This window comes from Lagopus leucura, unplaced genomic scaffold (genome assembly GCF_019238085.1).
Source record: "Lagopus leucura isolate 7727_CA_CO unplaced genomic scaffold, USGS_WTPT01 Super-Scaffold_1, whole genome shotgun sequence".
In the NCBI taxonomy this organism is placed as follows: domain Eukaryota; kingdom Metazoa; phylum Chordata; class Aves; order Galliformes; family Phasianidae; genus Lagopus; species Lagopus leucura.
This window is the reverse complement of record NW_024962250.1, coordinates 61,435-78,858: the sequence shown is the minus strand read 5'-3', so window position 1 is coordinate 78,858 and position 17,424 is coordinate 61,435. Positions and strand designations below refer to the sequence as shown.

Genomic DNA, 17,424 nt, shown 5'->3' with positions numbered 1-17,424 from the left:
TTTCACGCATGCGCGCCGCGCCCTTCCTCGCTCCTTCCAGGCTGTTCCCCAGACGGCGACCAATGAAGAGCGGCGGGCGGGACGCGCGGCCGACGGGGCGGGGCGCGCAGGCGCAACTCTGACGTCGTGCCCAGCCGCCGAGCGCCGCCGCCGCTTCGTGCCCGGTAGCGTTGGGCGCCGCCCGGGCCGCGCCGTAGCGTGCCGGTGAGTACCGCGGGGCCTTCCCGCTCCTTCTCCCGTCGCGCCCGCCTCCTCCCAGGGCTGCTGGCCCTTCCCCGCCCCCGGTAGCCGTAGGGCCCCGGAGCCCCGGCTGCGTTCTGCCCCGGGACCGCCTCCGAGCCCCCGCCCGCCGCCTGGCAGCGCGGCCTCTCCACGGCGCCCGGAGCCCCGCCGGCCCGCGGCCTCCGCCCCGCCGGTGGTGCGGCATGGCGGGGTGAGGCGGGAGCCGCTTCCTCCTGGGCCCGGGCGCAGCGCCGATCCGGCTCCGCGCGGCGTCTCCGTGAGTTCGCCGCGTCCTTCCGTGCCCGCGGGGCCGCGGAGCGATAGTACGGCCGGGGGCAGCGGGCCTTAGGCCCATCCGGTTCCACCCCCTTCATAGGCAGGGACGCTCGGTAGCAGCCCGGTGAGACTGCCCGGGGCCCATCCGGCCCGGCCTGGGGCGCCTCCAGGGATGGGGCACCCACAGCTCTCTGGGTCGCTGTGCCGGTGCATCACTGCCCTGTGAGTAGAGATTTTCCTCCTTATACTTAATTCAGAGCCCCCCTCTTTTAGTTTAAAACTATTACCGTTCATTCACTCTCTGTCCTTGTGAAAGCCCCTCCCCAGCTTTCCCGTAGCCTTTTTGTGTGCTGGAAAGCCACGGCGAGGTCCCCCAGAGCCTTCTCTTCTCCAGGCTGACTGAGCCCATCTCCTCGTAGCTTTCAGCATCCGTGAGGCTTCCCCTCTGACAGCCCTATGTCCTTCTGGTGCTGGGAGCCCAGAGCTGCTTTGGAGGGTTGGATGGTGCTGCTGGGGAATTTGGGCAGGCACGGAGGCTGGACGGTGGGATAACAGAATGCAGTCATGCTCCTGAGTGCTGTGAGGGTGGGCAGGGTTTGTGTTTGAGGAGTGGACACCAGCACAGCAGTGGCCTGCAGCACAGAGCCTTCCTGCAGGCTCTCATCTGGAGCTGGGGCTCTCCTTATGCTGACTGTACTTCTGAGAACATCTCGTCAACTTCAGTTTTAAAAAGCCTGTGTCAGGGTTTGGTTCTTGTGGCCTGTCAGTGAGCAGAAGTTGAAGGCTGCTCTCTGGGTGCAAAGCCCCGGCCCATGTGCTGCTGCCTTATCCAGAGTGAAATTCCTCCTCGAAACACACTTCCACACAACGTTCTCCAGTGTTGGTGATGTAATGGGCTGTGCTGGCAGTTGTTCAGCCTGGCTACTGCTAAGCAGCTCCAAATTATCAATGTGAAATGTGTTAATCCCAAGTTATTGCAGCTGAGGATTCTGTTGCATCTCCTTGAGATGAGAGCAAAATCTCACCGTTGTACCCTGCTCATCTCGCTGGTTTAGGGGGAGAGATTCTGCCTTCCTGGTGTCCCTTGCTGGTGGCTCCCTAGGATGTGATTTCTCCCCAGCTTCCACGTTTTGATCTGCTACATATCTGAATTGGGTTGTCTGTGGGATCATCCTTCCTGCACTGATCTTTTCTAGGCTATAAAACATGACTACAGCCTTGTCTAGATCGAAGTGAGGAGGTTGATCAACTTAGCGGGCTTAATCTAATCATCACCTCCAGCGAGGCGTTGTTCCTTAGCAGAGGACTTTGTTCTCATAGTTCCTGAGGTCAGGCAGGAGGTAACTGGGTGGAGTAAAGGTCTCCAACGGGAGATTTTAGACAAGGCTTTTTGGGGCGTTCACCCTTCTCCTCCTGCACCCCTTGTTTCTTCTGCTTGCTGCTGCCTCTGGGCACTGGTGGTGGGAGGGCTGGGTTTGTGCATCCAGGAAGGTGCGGACACATTGGGTGAGATGCTGTTCTTCCCTGCTTTGTCCGCAAAATGGGGCTAATCCCGTGTAAACCGCTGAGATGGGCAGGGGAGGAACAGGAGCAATGTAAGCAAGGCCAGAGTTAAGCACTGAGGGGCTGCCAGCCATGCTGGCTGCCTGCTCTGATGGTTTTGCTTTCCCTTGCTGCCTGCATCTCAGCAACTGCTGCCTGGGCTGTTGTCTGTATTTCATGAATACCTCTTGGCTTCTTGCTGTGTGGGGTTTGTGCAGTGAGCTCAGTGCTGAGGGGAGCTGGCTGGGACATGTTTCTCATCCTGTGAATAGAAGGTGCCAAGGCTCCGGACTACAGAGCCAGCCCAGGGGCCACCTGCTCCATGCAGGTCTTGGGTGCAGGCAATGAAAACAAGGTGGGAACGGGTAGAGTACATCTTGTCTTTGTGTCGTCCCAGATCTGCCCTGACTGGGACTTGCATCACTCGGAAGGAATTGTTTGTCTGTTTGACCCGTGCAGGGGAAACTCAACAGGACTGGTTTGGGGCAGGGAGGCAGCTGACGCACCGCTGGAGCTCATAACTGAGAGTGAACTCTCTCTGCTCTGTGCCAGCTCCTTTCCCTGCGTGGTGACGAAAGGCAGTGTCGGGGAACCTTGTCACGTTGAGGTGTGCGCTTCCTTCTTCAGGGCTGGGAGAGCTTAGAGGAACTGCTTGTTGGCAGCGTGGAGCATGGTGAGGAGTGTTTCCTTGTCCCGTCTGATTCTTTGGAAAGATCAAGCCCCAAAGCAACACAAACTGTTCAGGCTGTATGTGGATGGGTTTCTGGAAAGCGATGAGATGGGGAAATGGTGGGAAGGACAGGAAGAGCACAGCGCTTCAAGGAGTGAGTGCTGGCAGAAGTGGAAACTGGAGTCAGACTCATCAGGTTCTCAGCTGAAGAAAAGGCAGTGTGCACTGAAAAAGAAGTGGAAGGTGGCAGTGGTGGCGTTTGGAAATATCCTGAGGAAAGGAAAGGAGGATTAAGTAAAGTCCTCAGAAACTGAGGCGAGGGGAGATGGAAGTTAGCCCCTCACGTGAATGGAAGTACATAAATGGGGAATGAGAATACGGGTACAGGGAAACTGGGGCAATGGGACAAGCTCAGGGAGCAGCTGAGCCCTTGCCAGGCAGTAAAGCCATCTGTGGGACGGGAGTATCAGTAAGGCAGTGGCTGACTTGGGAACCCTAGACTCTCCTTTGGGAGCGGGAAGCCTGGGGTTGTGCTGGATAAGAGGAACCAGGGGGAAAAAAAGCACGGCAGAGGAAGAGGTGCTGGAGTTGGGAAAACAGGTAGAAACACCAGAGGAGAGGGAAAATGGAGTAATCTGTGACACACAAGCCTAGTAAAGCTTGACTGGGAGGAGGAAGGAGTAGGGCAGGTCCTGAGAGGCGTGGAAGGGAGGAGCTGCTGGGCTGGAAGCTGCAGAGAAAGGATCAGGATGGGAGTAGAGCACATATGTTCCTCAGGTGAGTTGCAGTGAGGATAAAAGGTTTGGAAAGGGAAAGGAGAGGTTGGGAGTGGGCAGATTGCAGGACTGCAGGAGAAGAGGTATAGTAAGAGATTGTCTGTTTGGGGAAGTTGGTGTGAATGTGGTCTGGATTGGTATAATTTGTGGAAAGGCAGGGTGGATCCTGCAAATAGGTTTGTGTTACTCCAGGGTGTCAGGGTAAGTGACAGAAACGGTCAAGTGTTGCTATCGTTTAGCCCCAAGAAAAGAGAAGAAGATACTTTAAAATTACACAGCTGAGATACCAGCCTGCAGTGCCATGCCACACAGCATTTCAGATGTCAACCAAACATTCCAGGCTGCAGGAGGGTTGGACCTCTTGCCTGGCAGTCAGGACATGCAGGTGCCCAAGCTGTAGTTTGCACATAAAGAGAAGATTCTTCACCAGTGTGTGTCTGGGCACTGGAACAGACTCCCCGTGGCAGTGCTCATAGACCCAAGCTGCTAGAACTCAAGGAGCCTTTGTACAATACTTTCAAACATAAGGCTTGAGTTTTGGAGCTAGGAGTTGGACTCAGTGATTCTTTTGGGTCCCTTTCAACTCGGGATATTCTGTATTTCTGTCTTTACTCTTGCACTGATGTGGGGAGCTCGCTCCAGCACTGCCTGATGTTCCTTTCTGCACTGAGCTGAGCTCTCACGTGGACCTTTGCAAATGCCACCGTGTGCCGACTCTCCCTGTGAGAGGAGTTGGAGCCCTTTAATGTATGCACCTGTCATTAGGAGGTGCCTTGGAAAGGGTTGGAGCTGAGCAGGACCTTGAACTGGGGCAGGCTTCAAGGGGAATGTTTGTGGACAGTGTTTTGGACAAGGAGATCGCTCTGCGTAAGGAATGGAATGGAGAGGTGAGGAGTAGCATGGGGGCAAACTTAAATCTGCGAGTATCTGTTTGGATATGAGGTGTGGCTGTTCTCATGGCGGAGCCTTTCAGAGGGCTGGGGTGTCCTGTTACAGCTGAGGAGCACGTTAACAGATGGTTTCTGCTAAAGCAATTAGCAGTGATGTCATCTTTCAACTTGGGGGTAGCCTATCTCCAGGACTGCTGCCCGCCCACCCGCAGAGCTGCTGCGGCCGGCTGCCCGGAGGTGAGAGCAGGGCTTCCAGCCAGCAGATTTGGGGCACTGTGCTCCTGTTGTGTTGTGCTGGCTTTCCTCTCTCTTGATCACAAAGCCAGAAAGTTGGTTTCAAAAGTTTCTGCTAAAGAAGGGCCTTTTGCAGTGGGAGTGGTGCCTCGGTTAGTCAGCCCCGCTGGCTGACGCCTTGCATCGGGACTGAGTTATCTAAGCCTAGTAAGTTCTTGTCATGAACTACTTGTGTCCTTAATTTTGTGCCACAGTTCTCTCAGCCTGCGTGAGTGCTTGGTCAGCATTCGGAATTTCCATCTACCCCTAAGAAAAAGATCTGGGAGGAGAAGAGGGTTGTTATGGCTCTGTATCTGGTGGTCAGTGGGCTGATGGAGACCTCATGATGGAACACCGAGGCACTGAGTATGTGACAAATGGCCCAGCAGGGGCTCTAGCAGTAACAGTCAATGAAATAGAAGCTGTGCCCAGCTCTTCCCTGAGCTGCACTGGGTTCAAGTGTGCTTGGGGCTGGTTGGTGCCTCCTTCAGTTCTCGGGAAGGTACATTCTCCCCTGTGTTTTGCCTCGCAGCAATCTGACACTCCCACCTACACCCTCGCTGTCAATCAGGTGACACTCTTGAGGGCACCATAAAGCCATCAGGGCTCTCTGGTGGGAACCTGGCCCTCAGAATCCCTTCCCTAGTGTTCTCCACAGGCTTCTCTGCTTTGTGCCCTCAGGGGGAAGAGGATGAGATTCCAGCTGCCTCTTCCTCCTGCTGTCTCCACCCAAATATCGGCTCTGTAAGCCTCTGATTAGCCCCTTCACCTCGAGGCAGCAGGCATTTTGCAGCATTAGAACTGGAGTTACAACTGTAGAAAGGTACAAGGCAAGCAGTCTTATGGTCCCTAATCTTATTCCAGGCTCAGCACAGACTTCCTGTGGAGTCCTGGGTATGTTGCTTAGTTTGGGTTTCTCTGCAGAGGGCCTCGGGGTTGGGCTGTGAGGTGGCTGGCTGGATCTTTGCTAATTACAGCCTCCTCTCACTGCAGGTTTGCAGATGTGATGAGGGACGCCGATGTTATGTGACAGGCCTTGGGCTGTGGCATCGGGCTGTCAGAGCTGGGCTTGGAAGTCGCCTGCGACAGGGTTCTGCATCTTCCTGGTTGTTTCCTTCCTCACATAAATGCATTCTCACTGTTCTGGACAGCTTGGTGGTGTTTCAGTATTTTTACATGATCATTTCTCTTGTTAATTTATTTCTGTCCTCTTTTTTTAGGTGAGGTGTGGCATTCTCAATGTTCCTGAGTTTTTTGAGCGAACAAATGGATTAATGAAGAGCAACTTTACCTCTCCTCCATTCATTAAAAATGGAGTGGTTTGGAATGTACTGAGACCTGCCCCCACACTGCTTGGGCCATGGGCGGTACAGACTTCTTCAGCATTGCTTCCACCGTCACTTGTCTTTTGGGGGTATAAAAGCCCTCCCTGAAAGCGTTCCTTCAGATCTCTGCTGCTGTGCTGCTCAGGAATGGTTGCCGCAGTGAAGATTTGGTGCAATTCCTGTTGATTCACAACAACAGCGAAGCCTGTGGAAAGGCCCAGGGGGTCAGGAGAAAGGAACAAGTAGGAAGAGGGTGAAAACGCACAATCCACTGGACCTTCCCCTCCAGCCCCCCTCTCAAAGAAAGGATTTACAGCTCAACCTTGCACCAGCTGTTCCTCGGCTTTAACAGTCAAAGAGAAATAAATAAAATTAAATGGCCACCGCCAGGCAGCCAGCCTAGATTCTGGTGAAATCAGGGAGAGTGCTTCTGTACCGCCTCCGGGGAGGAGGAGGAGGAGGCACAGCAGCGCTGCGAGGAAGCTGGGCAGATCGCTTGTGAGACAGCGGCCGGAGGGGGCTGTGGATATCAGATTGAAAAGGAGAAGTGGTTTCCCAGAGTGGCTTTTTGCAAGAAGTTTACCGCTATCTTGCTCTTTCCCAGGGTGCTCTCACGCATTGTGCTTCTTGCCTTGCTCCTGTCCCAGCACGGAAAGCTTACCTTCGTGTCTGGTGGCTGCTGCAAGTTGTACGGGGAGCTGCTTTTTGCATGCTCTCAAGGGCTCTCAGCATTCCTGCTCCAACAGCTGTTTTAAATCCAATCCAGTTCTCTGTGCTGAATTTTTTAATGGTTTTAAGTCTCCCTCCCTGCACCCCTGAACTCTCGCAAGGCAGAGAGTAGCGTGGACTCCTCAGGGCCTCTTGCTCCGGAGACCGCAGTGGACTTCTGCAGACAGCCTGCTCTGCTCAGAGCCTGCTCCAGGAGTGACCCAGGGTTGTGCTTTGGCCCCTTCCATCTCCCCTGCCCTTCTCGCCTTGCTTTGACTCCAGCTGGGCCTGGGCTATGCTGCAGGGCAGATTCCCCACCAGAGCTCCAACATGCCAGCAGCATCTGGAAAGAGGTTCAAACCCAGCAAATACGTTCCGGTCTCAGCTGCTGCCATCTTCCTAGTGGGAGCCACCACCCTCTTCTTTGCCTTCACGTGAGTCCCAGTCTCTTGGCCAAAGAGCAAAGAGGGCAGGGGGAGGTGTTGGGGGTGTGATGCTGCGCGATGGGAGCAGGGCAGGGACTAAGCAGGGTTTTTCTGGTGGCAGAGCTGGCATAGCGGGTGAGCTGTCACACTGTGGGACAGATGTAGGGTGTGAAAGCACTGCAGCACCCTCTGCAGCAGTCCATTGGAGTGGTTCAATGCCAGCTGAATTTTGCTTGATTTTCCCATGAGGCAAAACAGAGACGGGAGCTGCTGTGGCGGACAGCGAGGCACCTCACCACTGTTCAGCTTCTGCTCCTGGCAGACACTTCACTGCTGCCTTCGGATGTTTGCATAACTCGCTCGTCTCGCTGGCAGTTCTCAGCCCCATCTGGGCTGGGAATTAGCTTGTGACCTGTATGGGGAAAATGACAGAGATAATTTTCTCCTTTGGAGCTCTCCGAAGTGGTTTGTCAGACAAGGGCAGTCTCTGTTATTCTTCAGAGTTTTGTAACCAATTTTTGAGCCACAAAGGAAAAGTTGAAGGAGAAGCACCCTGACCCCCGCATGCATCTCTTGCCGCTGTTGGTGTCAGCTTGAGGAAATGGGGAGGGTCTGGTGTTTCTGGAGAGGGCCTGGAGGAGCTGGTCTGCCTATGAGCCAGCAGGTCCTGAGGCCAGCACCTGGGGGAAGCCTGTGTTTGGGGCAGTGTCCTTACCCCAGCATGGCATCCTGTTGCCCCATGATTTCCTGCCGCTCCCTCAAACACAGCTCTTGGTGGTTGGAAGGTCACTGCAGCTTTAACACGTGGCAGCAACTGGGCAATAAAAGAGTAATTTGAGGACCAGAGGACAGAGCTGATGTGATTTACTCCTTCCAGGCAGCTGGTGCTGTCATTCAGCAGGGTTTACCCAAGCCAAGACCCAGGACATCTATCAGCCCGGTGCTTTGGCAGCTTTGAGGCTGTCGAGGGAGATTTTGCTACTTCAGGCTGCAAAAAGCAGCAGGTTTTGTGCTACCAGTGCAGAGAACTGGAGGAGAAGAGAGAGCGGGTGTGCCTGATGCTGCTCTCAGGGTGACGAGTGCCCTCCTTTCATTGCACTGCCATCAGGACACAACAAATAGGGGCAGCCGTGCCCCGCAGACCCAGTCCTGGCTGCTGCCACTCTGCAGTGCCAGCTGCAAGCTATGGGGCTGCTGGGAGCTGCTTATCAGTGTAAGGAACAGCTGCGGTCAGGCTGTGTGCTGCCAAGCAGGTTTGTTCAGAGCAGGAACACCTGGGCAGAGTCGCGTTAATTGTAGGTCAGTGGATGTTATTTAACCTACTTTAAAACACCAATTTAAATCTCCAGCAGAGTGGCAAAGCACGGCATGCTTTCACACAGGTTGTTTGGCAGGGCTGGGAGGGCATTGCTTTGTGCTTGTAGCAGTCACAGGGCTGTTCCTGTGAAACTGCTGGAGCGGGGAAGGAAGGAATGGAGAAAAAGTTTGCACAAAGCTTGAGCTCATGGAACTGGTGGTATTCGGTGCCCTGCTCCTGAAAGGCTCTTCTTGTGTGCCTCTCTCTAGCATTGTTTCTGGTATATCAGCCAGGCTTGTTCCTTCTGGTCCGTCCTGGCGTAGGGTTGGTGTCTATGGGCCAGGAATGAGCACATTAATTTCATTAGAATGCATAGTGGTTGGACTGAGGTTTGTGTTGCTGAGTGAGATCTGGCAGGGGCAGAGGTGTTCCCATCTCGAAGGATGAGCCTGGCTCGGTGGCTTGGACACTGCTGGTTCCAGACTGGAATTCCCCTGGGGATCAGTTAGTCCATCCCATGCCTCTTCTCTTGCCTGGGTCTGGTTCCTTGTAGCACACTGTCTTAAAGGAGTTGCAGAACTCACGGGGCTGGGGATGTGAGGGGCTACAAATGAGCCTGCAGAGGGGAGGAGCAGCACAGCCTGCTTCAGTTGGGCTGTGACTCAGGTTGTGGCAGGCCGAGGCTGCTGGGTTCCCTGAGTTCTCTCATGTGCTGCCAGGGACAAGTCTCAACAGCTCTTTGAGATGGGTGTGCTCCACGCCTGAGCTCTGAGAGCCAACTCTCTGGGCCCTATGGGACATGCGTAGAGCAGGGGGCAGCCCTGTGCTGTGATGGGACACGCATTCCTGCCGTGTCTGTTGTGGAGAGCAGAAGGCAGGGACGTGGTGCTGAGATGGCTGCACAGCCTGGGCCTGCTGCTCAGGCCCAAAGTCCACTGGGCACAGCCTCTGGCAGCTCTCCCATTGTGCTGTGGGTATCCAGCAATGCCCGATAAGGCCTGGGGTTGTGAGCTGGTCCCAGGGCGCTCAGCACCTTCTACAGTCACTTCTCCTTCTCAAAGGCTGACACTCAATCTGCCATTGAAGGGCAGCATGGAGCTGGCAGGTCTGCCCTTGGAGTAATGATTCTCCTGCCTGAGAGCTTGGGGCTGCTCAAAATGGAGGCTCCTTCCCGTACACCCTACAGCTTGCCCTCTGCACAGACCCATCCCACTGGATCTCAGGCTGCACAGCAGGGCCAGTTGCCCCAGGAGACCAGGCCAGCGTGGCTGCTGTTGCGTGGCTGCAGGAGCCACTCCTTGCCCCCGAGAGCTCCTCGAGCTGCAGTGGCAATGCCATTGCAGATAGGCCAAGGCATGGAGGCATCGCCCAAGGTGAGGCTGCCATCACAGTGCTGTGCTCCCAGATGGCATTCCTACCAGCCACGCCGTGCAGTGGGACCCACAGTGTGACTGCTTCTCCCAGCTGCGTGGCAGCGTGGTGGTGGAGGAGGGATGGGGCAGCACGTGCACCTTCGCTGCTCCCTGCTGGAGGGCTGTGCTGGATTACAGTGCTGACACCATATGTCGCCCTGCTCGTCCAGCACTGCGCTCTGCCCCCTCTGCACTCACCGCCTAAATCCATCTGTGTTTATCACTATGGGGGGAAAGAGAGGGACAGATGCTGCCCTAGATCCACGGGATTAAACTCCCAGCAGCAAAGCAGATTAGAGAATTACGCTGGCGCCTCTGAGGGGGAAGCCCACTGCCCTCAGCCTGCACCCAGCCTGGGCAGGGCGGTGGGGATGGTGCTCCTACCCTGCTCCCAGCCCTGTGAAGGAGCTGGGTGCCAGCTGGGGCAGTGGGCGCCTCAGACAGCAGCTCCCATCTGGGTTCAGGCTCGAGGCTGCTGGTTTTGTGTCCCCTTGTGGGATCCCCAAATGCTACCCATGCTCGCTGATGAGACAAAGGAAGGGTGTCACTAAGGAAGCAAAATCCATCCTGTGTCCCCATGCCAGTGCAGCTTCTTGCAGCCCACGTGGCACTGCCAGTCTGACTGGCTCTGCCTGTTCTTGCCACCACTAAGAAGGGATGTGTGTTGTGCCTTGGTTGACTGCTGGAGCACTTTTTGCATAGATACCCCTGGGCAGGTCCATGGGGATGGCTGATGCACTTGGGGTGCCCCCAAAGCTGGCAGAACGGCCTTGCCATTCCGGAAGCCCCCCTGCAGGAGGGGGCTGTTGTGACCATTGCCTGATGCAGCAGAGAAGCCTGGCCCTGCAGTGCCCAAGGAACTGCCTGTAGGACAGGTGTCACAAAGCCTTTGTGTCTGCAGGTGCCCTTGGCTCAGCCTCTACGTCTCCCCAGTCATTCCCATCTACAATGCTGTCGTCTTCCTCTTCGTGCTGGCCAACTTCAGCATGGCCACCTTCATGGACCCAGGCATATTCCCACGAGGTAAGTGTGACCCAGCTTGTGAATCACCTGAGATAGAACTAGTTCCTTCCTCAGGAGGAAAGAGGATTCCCTGATCCCAGAGTACTTGGGAAGAGCTCTCCTTGCCCTGTCTGGATGGGATCAGATGGTGACAGATGCTGCTAGGAGGTTGCTCTGGGTTCACGGCCCTGCCGGTTGGTAGGATCAAGTGGTGAAAGTTGCATAAGTCCCAGCACCTCATATGGGCTGCCTTGGGCTCAGATGGGTGCTGTGGTTTTGGGGCACGACCTTTTCTACCTGTATTTGATGATCCCTGGGACAGCCTAGGGGGGTTGTGGTGGGACAGAGGAGGGTTTTGCTGGGCATTTCCAGGTGGGGAGGGAAGAAGGCCAGCTGGGATTTGACGACACATCTCCCCCCTGTCCCAGCATGTGTCTGTGCTTGTGTTCTCTGCTAGCTGAAGAAGATGAGGATAAGGAAGATGACTTCCGAGCTCCGCTTTATAAGACAGTGGAGATCAAGGGCATTCAGGTGCGCATGAAATGGTGTGCGACCTGCCGCTTCTACCGGCCACCGCGCTGCTCCCACTGCAGCGTCTGCGACAACTGTGTGGAGGTGAGCAGCTGCCGGGGTGCCTCTGCATTTTGGCACAGAGCTGAGCCATCAGTCCCAAAAATCCTCGTGCAGGCACAGAGCGCTGCCAGCCAAACCCCTCACTGTCTTCTCCCCACCAACAGGAGTTCGACCATCACTGCCCCTGGGTGAACAACTGCATCGGGCGACGCAATTACCGTTACTTCTTCCTCTTCCTGCTGTCGCTCACTACACACATCATGGGGGTGTTCGGCTTTGGTCTGCTTTATGTCCTCTACCAGGCAGAGCTCTCTGGTGTCCGCATGGCCGTCACGTATCCTCTGCGCTCCAAGAAGGCTCAGGAAGAGGCTGGAGGGGGAACAGTGTTGTGGGGCTGGGGGGTGTATGTGGTGGAGCAGAGCTGTGATATTCATAGGATCGTTGGAAGTGGGAGGGATCTTAGAGGTCATCTAGTTCCCTGCAATGAACAGGGACATTTACAGCTACCTGTTTCTCCAGCATATTCCTTAGCTGCCCGCCGGCAGTATGGCTGTGATGTGTGTGGCCAGCTTGTTTTTCATTCCTGTCGCTGGCCTTACTGGGTTCCACGTGGTGCTTGTGGCAAGGGGCCGCACTACCAACGAGCAGGTATGTGTACTAGCTGATGTGGGGTGCTTAGCTGGTGTCAGACCATTGGGATGGCTTCTGGGGATTGCTTCCACAAGATAGACGTAGGGTGGATTGAGCAAGGGATTTCTGGCAAGATAGTTAAGGGAGGAGTGCCATCAGTGTGTGAGAGGAGTTTGAGCTGACCTCGTTTATGCAGCCTGGAGAAATGGGATCTCACTGCTGCTATTTGAGGAGTGGTCATGGGTAAGAAGGAGCCCAGCAGGCCCTTAAGAATGGGCAGTGGAAGTGCAGGAAGCAATGGTGCAGCTTGAACCAAGGCAGTTTCCAATTAGACATTAGGGAAACACCTCTTCCATGAGAATAGTCCCAACACTGGAACAGGGGCCTGGAAACTGGGGAGTCTCCATCCTTGGCACTACTCAACAATTGTGCTGGTCACATCCTGAGCACCCTGACCCGGTTGGCATTGCTGAGGGTGGGGGGTGGACCGGAGACCTCCTGTGGCTGCCACCCACACCAATGTGATGCTCCCCACCTCGCAGGTGACAGGCAAGTTCCGAGGTGGCGTCAACCCCTTCACTAATGGTTGCTGTAAGAATGTGAGCCGGGTCCTGTGTAGCTCCCCAGCCCCCAGGTAAGTGTGGTGGTGCCTCTCCAGCCCTCCAATACCTAACATAAGCACCCCCAGCTATGGGCCTTCACCACATTCTCTGCCCTCTCTCCCTGGGTTCTGGCAGGTACCTGGGGCGCCCAAGGGCTGAGCAGACGGTGCTGGTGAGACCCCCCTTCCTGCGGCCCGATGTGTCAGATGGCCAAATCACTGTCAAGATCATGGACAATGGTATCCAGACAGAGCTGAAGAGGACGAAGGTGAGGAAGGGGGGAATTAGCACTCCCCACGTTGGGGTCCTGCGTGGAGCCCAGGGGTGCAAGCCTGCATCCGTGAGTAAAGAACCGAGTGAGCCTTGTCATGTTTCACCTCCTCCGTGTTGTCCTGTTCTGTGTCCCCTGGGGATAGAAATTACATCCCTCCCATGTGGCAGTGACCACATGAGGCTTTGCATACTCCATTGCCCTTCCCTATCCCGTCTTTCACCCTTGCAGCATTGTTTGGAGGTTTCCCTTTCCACGGCACTTCCCAGCACATGGGGCACGTGCTGCCCTCGAGCACTCAGGATGTTGGACAGGCCCAGGGGCACCAAGAGACATGACACCACTGCATGCCCCTTGCCTGCTAAGGGGAGGGCTGAGGCCTCGGTGCCCTGCTGACCCTTTGCGCTTTGTCTCTGCAGTCCAAAGGAAGCCTGGAGGTGACGGAGAGCCAGTCTGCTGATGCCGAACCGCCACCCCCACCTAAGCCAGACCTCAGCCGCTACACGGGCCTGAGGACACACTTAACCCTGGCCACCAACGAGGGTAAGGAGGGCATGCAGGGTCCCAGCCAGCCGCTGGGAGGGAAGCCCGGGGCTGTGCCCGGCAGACCAGGAGCCAGGGCCGCAGGAACAGGCTGCAGGGTAGACCTGAAGCACGTCAGCACCGCCGCATTGTGGAGCAGGGTGCACCCATGTCTCCGGGCTGCTACACGCAGCCCTTGTGATTGGAGAAGCCTGTGGGATGCTTCCAGCCGGCTCTAATCTATTGGAAAAGAGCAGGAAGCCAAGCTGAGACCACTGCTTGGCAGCAAGGTGCTTGTCCTGAGCCACTGAGATGCTGTGGGCAGGCTTAAGGGCTGTTGTGCTGTAGATGAGCACAGGAGCGCAGCCAGGATGGAGGAGAAGGAATGGCAGGCTTGGCTTGGTGGCAAAGTTTGTTTGTTGCAGCCTGCGTGACTTGCATGCCCTGCTTCCCTGAGCGCCAGCGAAACGGTGCTCAGAAACACCTGTGTTGGCTTTGCAAGAGAAGTGGGATGTGAACAGGGCCGCTACAGGGACAGAGAAGTGCCTGCCTGAAACACTGTGCTGTGGGGACCCATTTTCCATCCCGCTCCATTTCATCCATTCCTGGAGCACTCTCCCCCAGCCTGTTCCTCTCACCTCCACCTCCACGGTCTGTCCTCCTAAGGCTCAGAGCCGGTTCTGGGGAAGGGAGGGAGGACTCCGCGCAGCGTTTGCATTAGTGGCCACACGTGTGAGTGTCTTTCTCTCTTCCCCTGCCTGCAGACAGCAGCTTGCTAGGCAAGGACAGCCCCCCGACACCCACCATGTACAACTACCAGCCTGGATACAGCAGCAGCAGCAGCTCAGCTGCCCTGCCCCATTCCACCAGCGCCAAGGTAAAGCTGTGCACGTGGCTGGCTGACAGGCAGCACTCTTACGGGGCTGCTTTTGTGCTCTTTGCTGTGGCTTTCTGGGTGGTGGGTTTGGGGTGGGCGTTAAGAGTTTTGGGGGCCCCTATGTTCCCAGGAGTGACTGCTGTGTTCCTGTCCCACAGCTGAGCCGAGTAAACAGCCTGAAGGAGCCCAACTCCATTGGCGAAGGCGGCCGCAAGCCCAGCTACCGCTCAGAGCCGAGCCTGGAGCCTGAGAGCTTCCGCTCGCCCACCTTTGGCAAAGGCTTTCCCTTCGACCCGCTGTCCAGTGGCTCCCGCTCCTCCAGCCTCAAGTCAGCCCAGGGCACGGGCTTTGAACTGGGCCACCTGCAGTCCATCCGCTCCGAGGGCACCACCTCCACCTCCTACAAGAGCCTGGTGAACCAGACACGCAACGGGAGCCTGTCGTATGACAGCCTGCTCACACCTTCCGACAGCCCCGACTTCGAGTCGGTGCAGGCCGGCCCCGAGCCTGACCCACCGGTGGGCTACACATCACCCTTCCTCTCGGCCCGCATCGCCCAGCAGCGAGAGACCGACCTGCACGGCCGCTTTGCTGCCGCCGTCTCACCCAAGCATGTGCCACCCCGCGAGCCCTCACCCGTGCGCTATGACAATCTCTCCCGCCACATCGTGGCTTCCATCCAGGAGCGGGAGAAACTGCTCCAGCAGCCTCCCGCAGCGGGCAGGGAGGACGATGCTGGGCTGGCAGACTCGGGCATCCAGTCGACGCCAGGCTCCAGCCATGCCCCCCGCACCAGCTCTTCCTCGGACGATTCGAAGCGCTCGCCTCTGGGCAAGAATCCGCTCACCCGCCCGGCCCCTCCCCGCTTTGGCAAGCCTGAGCCCTCCCACGCGCTGCGGGTGCGCTCCCTGGGCTCACCTGAGCAGCCTGCTGCCCCCCACTTGGGCAAATCTGTGTCTTACAGCAGCCAAAAACCAGCATCGTCTCAGGCCAGCGTCCCCGAGACCGAGGAGGTGGCCTTGCAGCCGTTACTGGCACCAAAGTGAGTTTTGCCACTGTCTGCCCCGCAGGGCGTGCACTGCAGCTCCTCACTGGGGGGGTGCGGGGAGGGCTGGGGGTTGAGTCCTGCTGGCACAGAGCTGGTGCTGTCCCTAGGAGACCTCATGGGCTTCTTGGTGGGCTTGAGGGATGCTTGTCTGCCTTGTGTCCTTGGGGAGGGCAGGGCTGCATCTTCGCTCAGCCGTGCTGGGATCCTACTCTCCCCTTTCCCACTGCCCTGTGCCCCGTGCTTTGCCACTCCATCCCTGTGCTCACCTGCTCACCCCGTGTGCTTGCTTCCCTCCCCAGAGACGAGATGCAGATGAGAACATCCTACAGCAAGTCCAATGGGCAACCCAAGAGCCTGAGCTCGGCCACCCCTGGCTCGGGATCCGTGCCTGTCAGCAGCCCCACGCGTGGAGGAGTCAAGAAGGTTTCTGGCGTGGGGGGCACCACGTACGAGATCTCAGTATGAGGGGCAGAGCCGCTCGCCCGCTCACCTCCTGGCTGGGCACCCGCTGGCACCAGAGGGCTCCATGGGCACGGACGCTCTGCAGCCCCCAGCCGACGGGGATGAGGAGATGGGCTGGAAGCCCCAGGGCTTTTTTCTCCCTTTTTCCACCCCTCCCTGGGACTCAGGCGCTGACTCACACCCCGGCAGGACTGTGTGGGGCAGGGATGCTGCCCTGGCCAGGTGTGGAGGCCATGGGGGGGCTGTGTCCCGCAGCCTCGAGCCCTGCCACCGTTGGCCGGGCAGCCACTTGTGGGCCTTGTGCAATCAATCGCTCGCCTAGCGTGGTAGGAATGGATTGTTTTTAAACCAGAATAACTTTTTTTTATTATTATTGTTACGGATTCTATTTTTTTTCTCTTTCTGAGTTATCAGGTGTGTGTATATATAAATATCTATATATATAAATATAAATATTAAAAAAAAGAAAAAAAAAAAAAAGCAGAAATTATATATCTTACCCAGAGAGAGGAAGAAACCACCCTTTCCCCTTCCCCACCTGAGCCACCATCTTGCAGGATCCATGGCCAGGGCCCCTGTGCTCAAGGGATGAGAAGGGGGATATACTCAGGGGCTCCTGGCGCCTGGGGGTCATGGGGTGCCGATGCCATGTTGGGACTTGGGGGATCCTGAAGCCCCCTGCTAGGATCTATCAGGCTGCAGGCTCCCCTCCTGTGTGCTTGGATTTGGAGCCACTGTGCCTGGCTTCTCCCCAATGGCTACAGAGGTGGTGTGAAGCAGGCGATGGCCGGGGGAGCTGCTGGCGTGCAGGAGCAGGTGAGAGCTGCACCTTTCTGCACCTGCAGATTTTGCTATATATTTTGGTTCCTTTTTTTTTTTTTTTTTTTTTTTAAGTGTTTCCCCAGGGTTTGTTTTTTTTTTATTAGTATTTTTAATTTTTTTTTTAATGGGCGATCAGTTTTTCTGACTGTCAGGTGGTTGTTTTAATTTCCATTTGGGGAAGAGGAAGGCCAGTGAGGCACATCCCCTGTCAAGCAATATTTTCTCATCACATGCCAAAAATGCAGCCAAGGAGCCCAGTGCTGCCCCACCACCCCCAACCCTGCTGGGGAGCCCACCCCGCACCGGGCCCACGCAACTTCGCACTACTTGACTCTTTCCTCTATGGCAATATCTCTCCTGTGGCCTCTGCAGAGCCATGCCATTGTTTTTTTTTATTATTATTATTATTAGCCATTTTAAAAACGAGGAATAAAAGGATATTTAATGAGCCACCTCAGCGGGCATGCGTGTGCTTTGTGTGGTGTCCAGGGATGGAGGATTCCCTGAAGGCTCCTGTCCTTCATTTTTCTGCTTTACCTTCCTCCTCTGGAGTGGAAAGGAAGGGGGCCGAGAAGAGCTGGGCCCAGCCTCACAGGGCTGCCACAGCGCCTTTGGCCTTGCAGCTGGGATGAGCTTCCTCAGGACACTTTGGGGCACAGCGCTCCTACTGTAGTGTAGGTAAGTGGAGCTGTCAGGGCACTAAGCAGGAATATGTCCCAGGACTCAGTGAGGCTCTGGCTCTTCTGTGGGAGCCCCACGGGGGCAGCCCTGGGGAACACAGTGCTGTACCAAGGTCACT

The 17,424-nt window shown here is 56.3% G+C and overlaps 1 protein-coding gene across 1 annotated transcript; it reads left to right on the top strand.

The window, feature by feature from the left end:
* The first annotated feature begins 143 nt into the window (after positions 1-143).
* On the top strand, positions 144-16,224 carry ZDHHC5 (zinc finger DHHC-type palmitoyltransferase 5). Its single transcript, XM_042868416.1, has 12 exons — positions 144-204; positions 5,870-7,116; positions 10,718-10,839; positions 11,276-11,433; positions 11,556-11,725; positions 11,937-12,039; positions 12,564-12,655; positions 12,759-12,891; positions 13,314-13,437; positions 14,181-14,293; positions 14,452-15,335; positions 15,641-16,224. The coding sequence occupies exons 2-12, from the start codon at positions 7,013-7,015 to the stop codon at positions 15,804-15,806; spliced, it is 2,169 nt and encodes a 722-aa protein (XP_042724350.1). The 5' UTR covers positions 144-204; positions 5,870-7,012; the 3' UTR covers positions 15,807-16,224.
* The last annotated feature ends 1,200 nt before the right edge of the window (positions 16,225-17,424 follow it).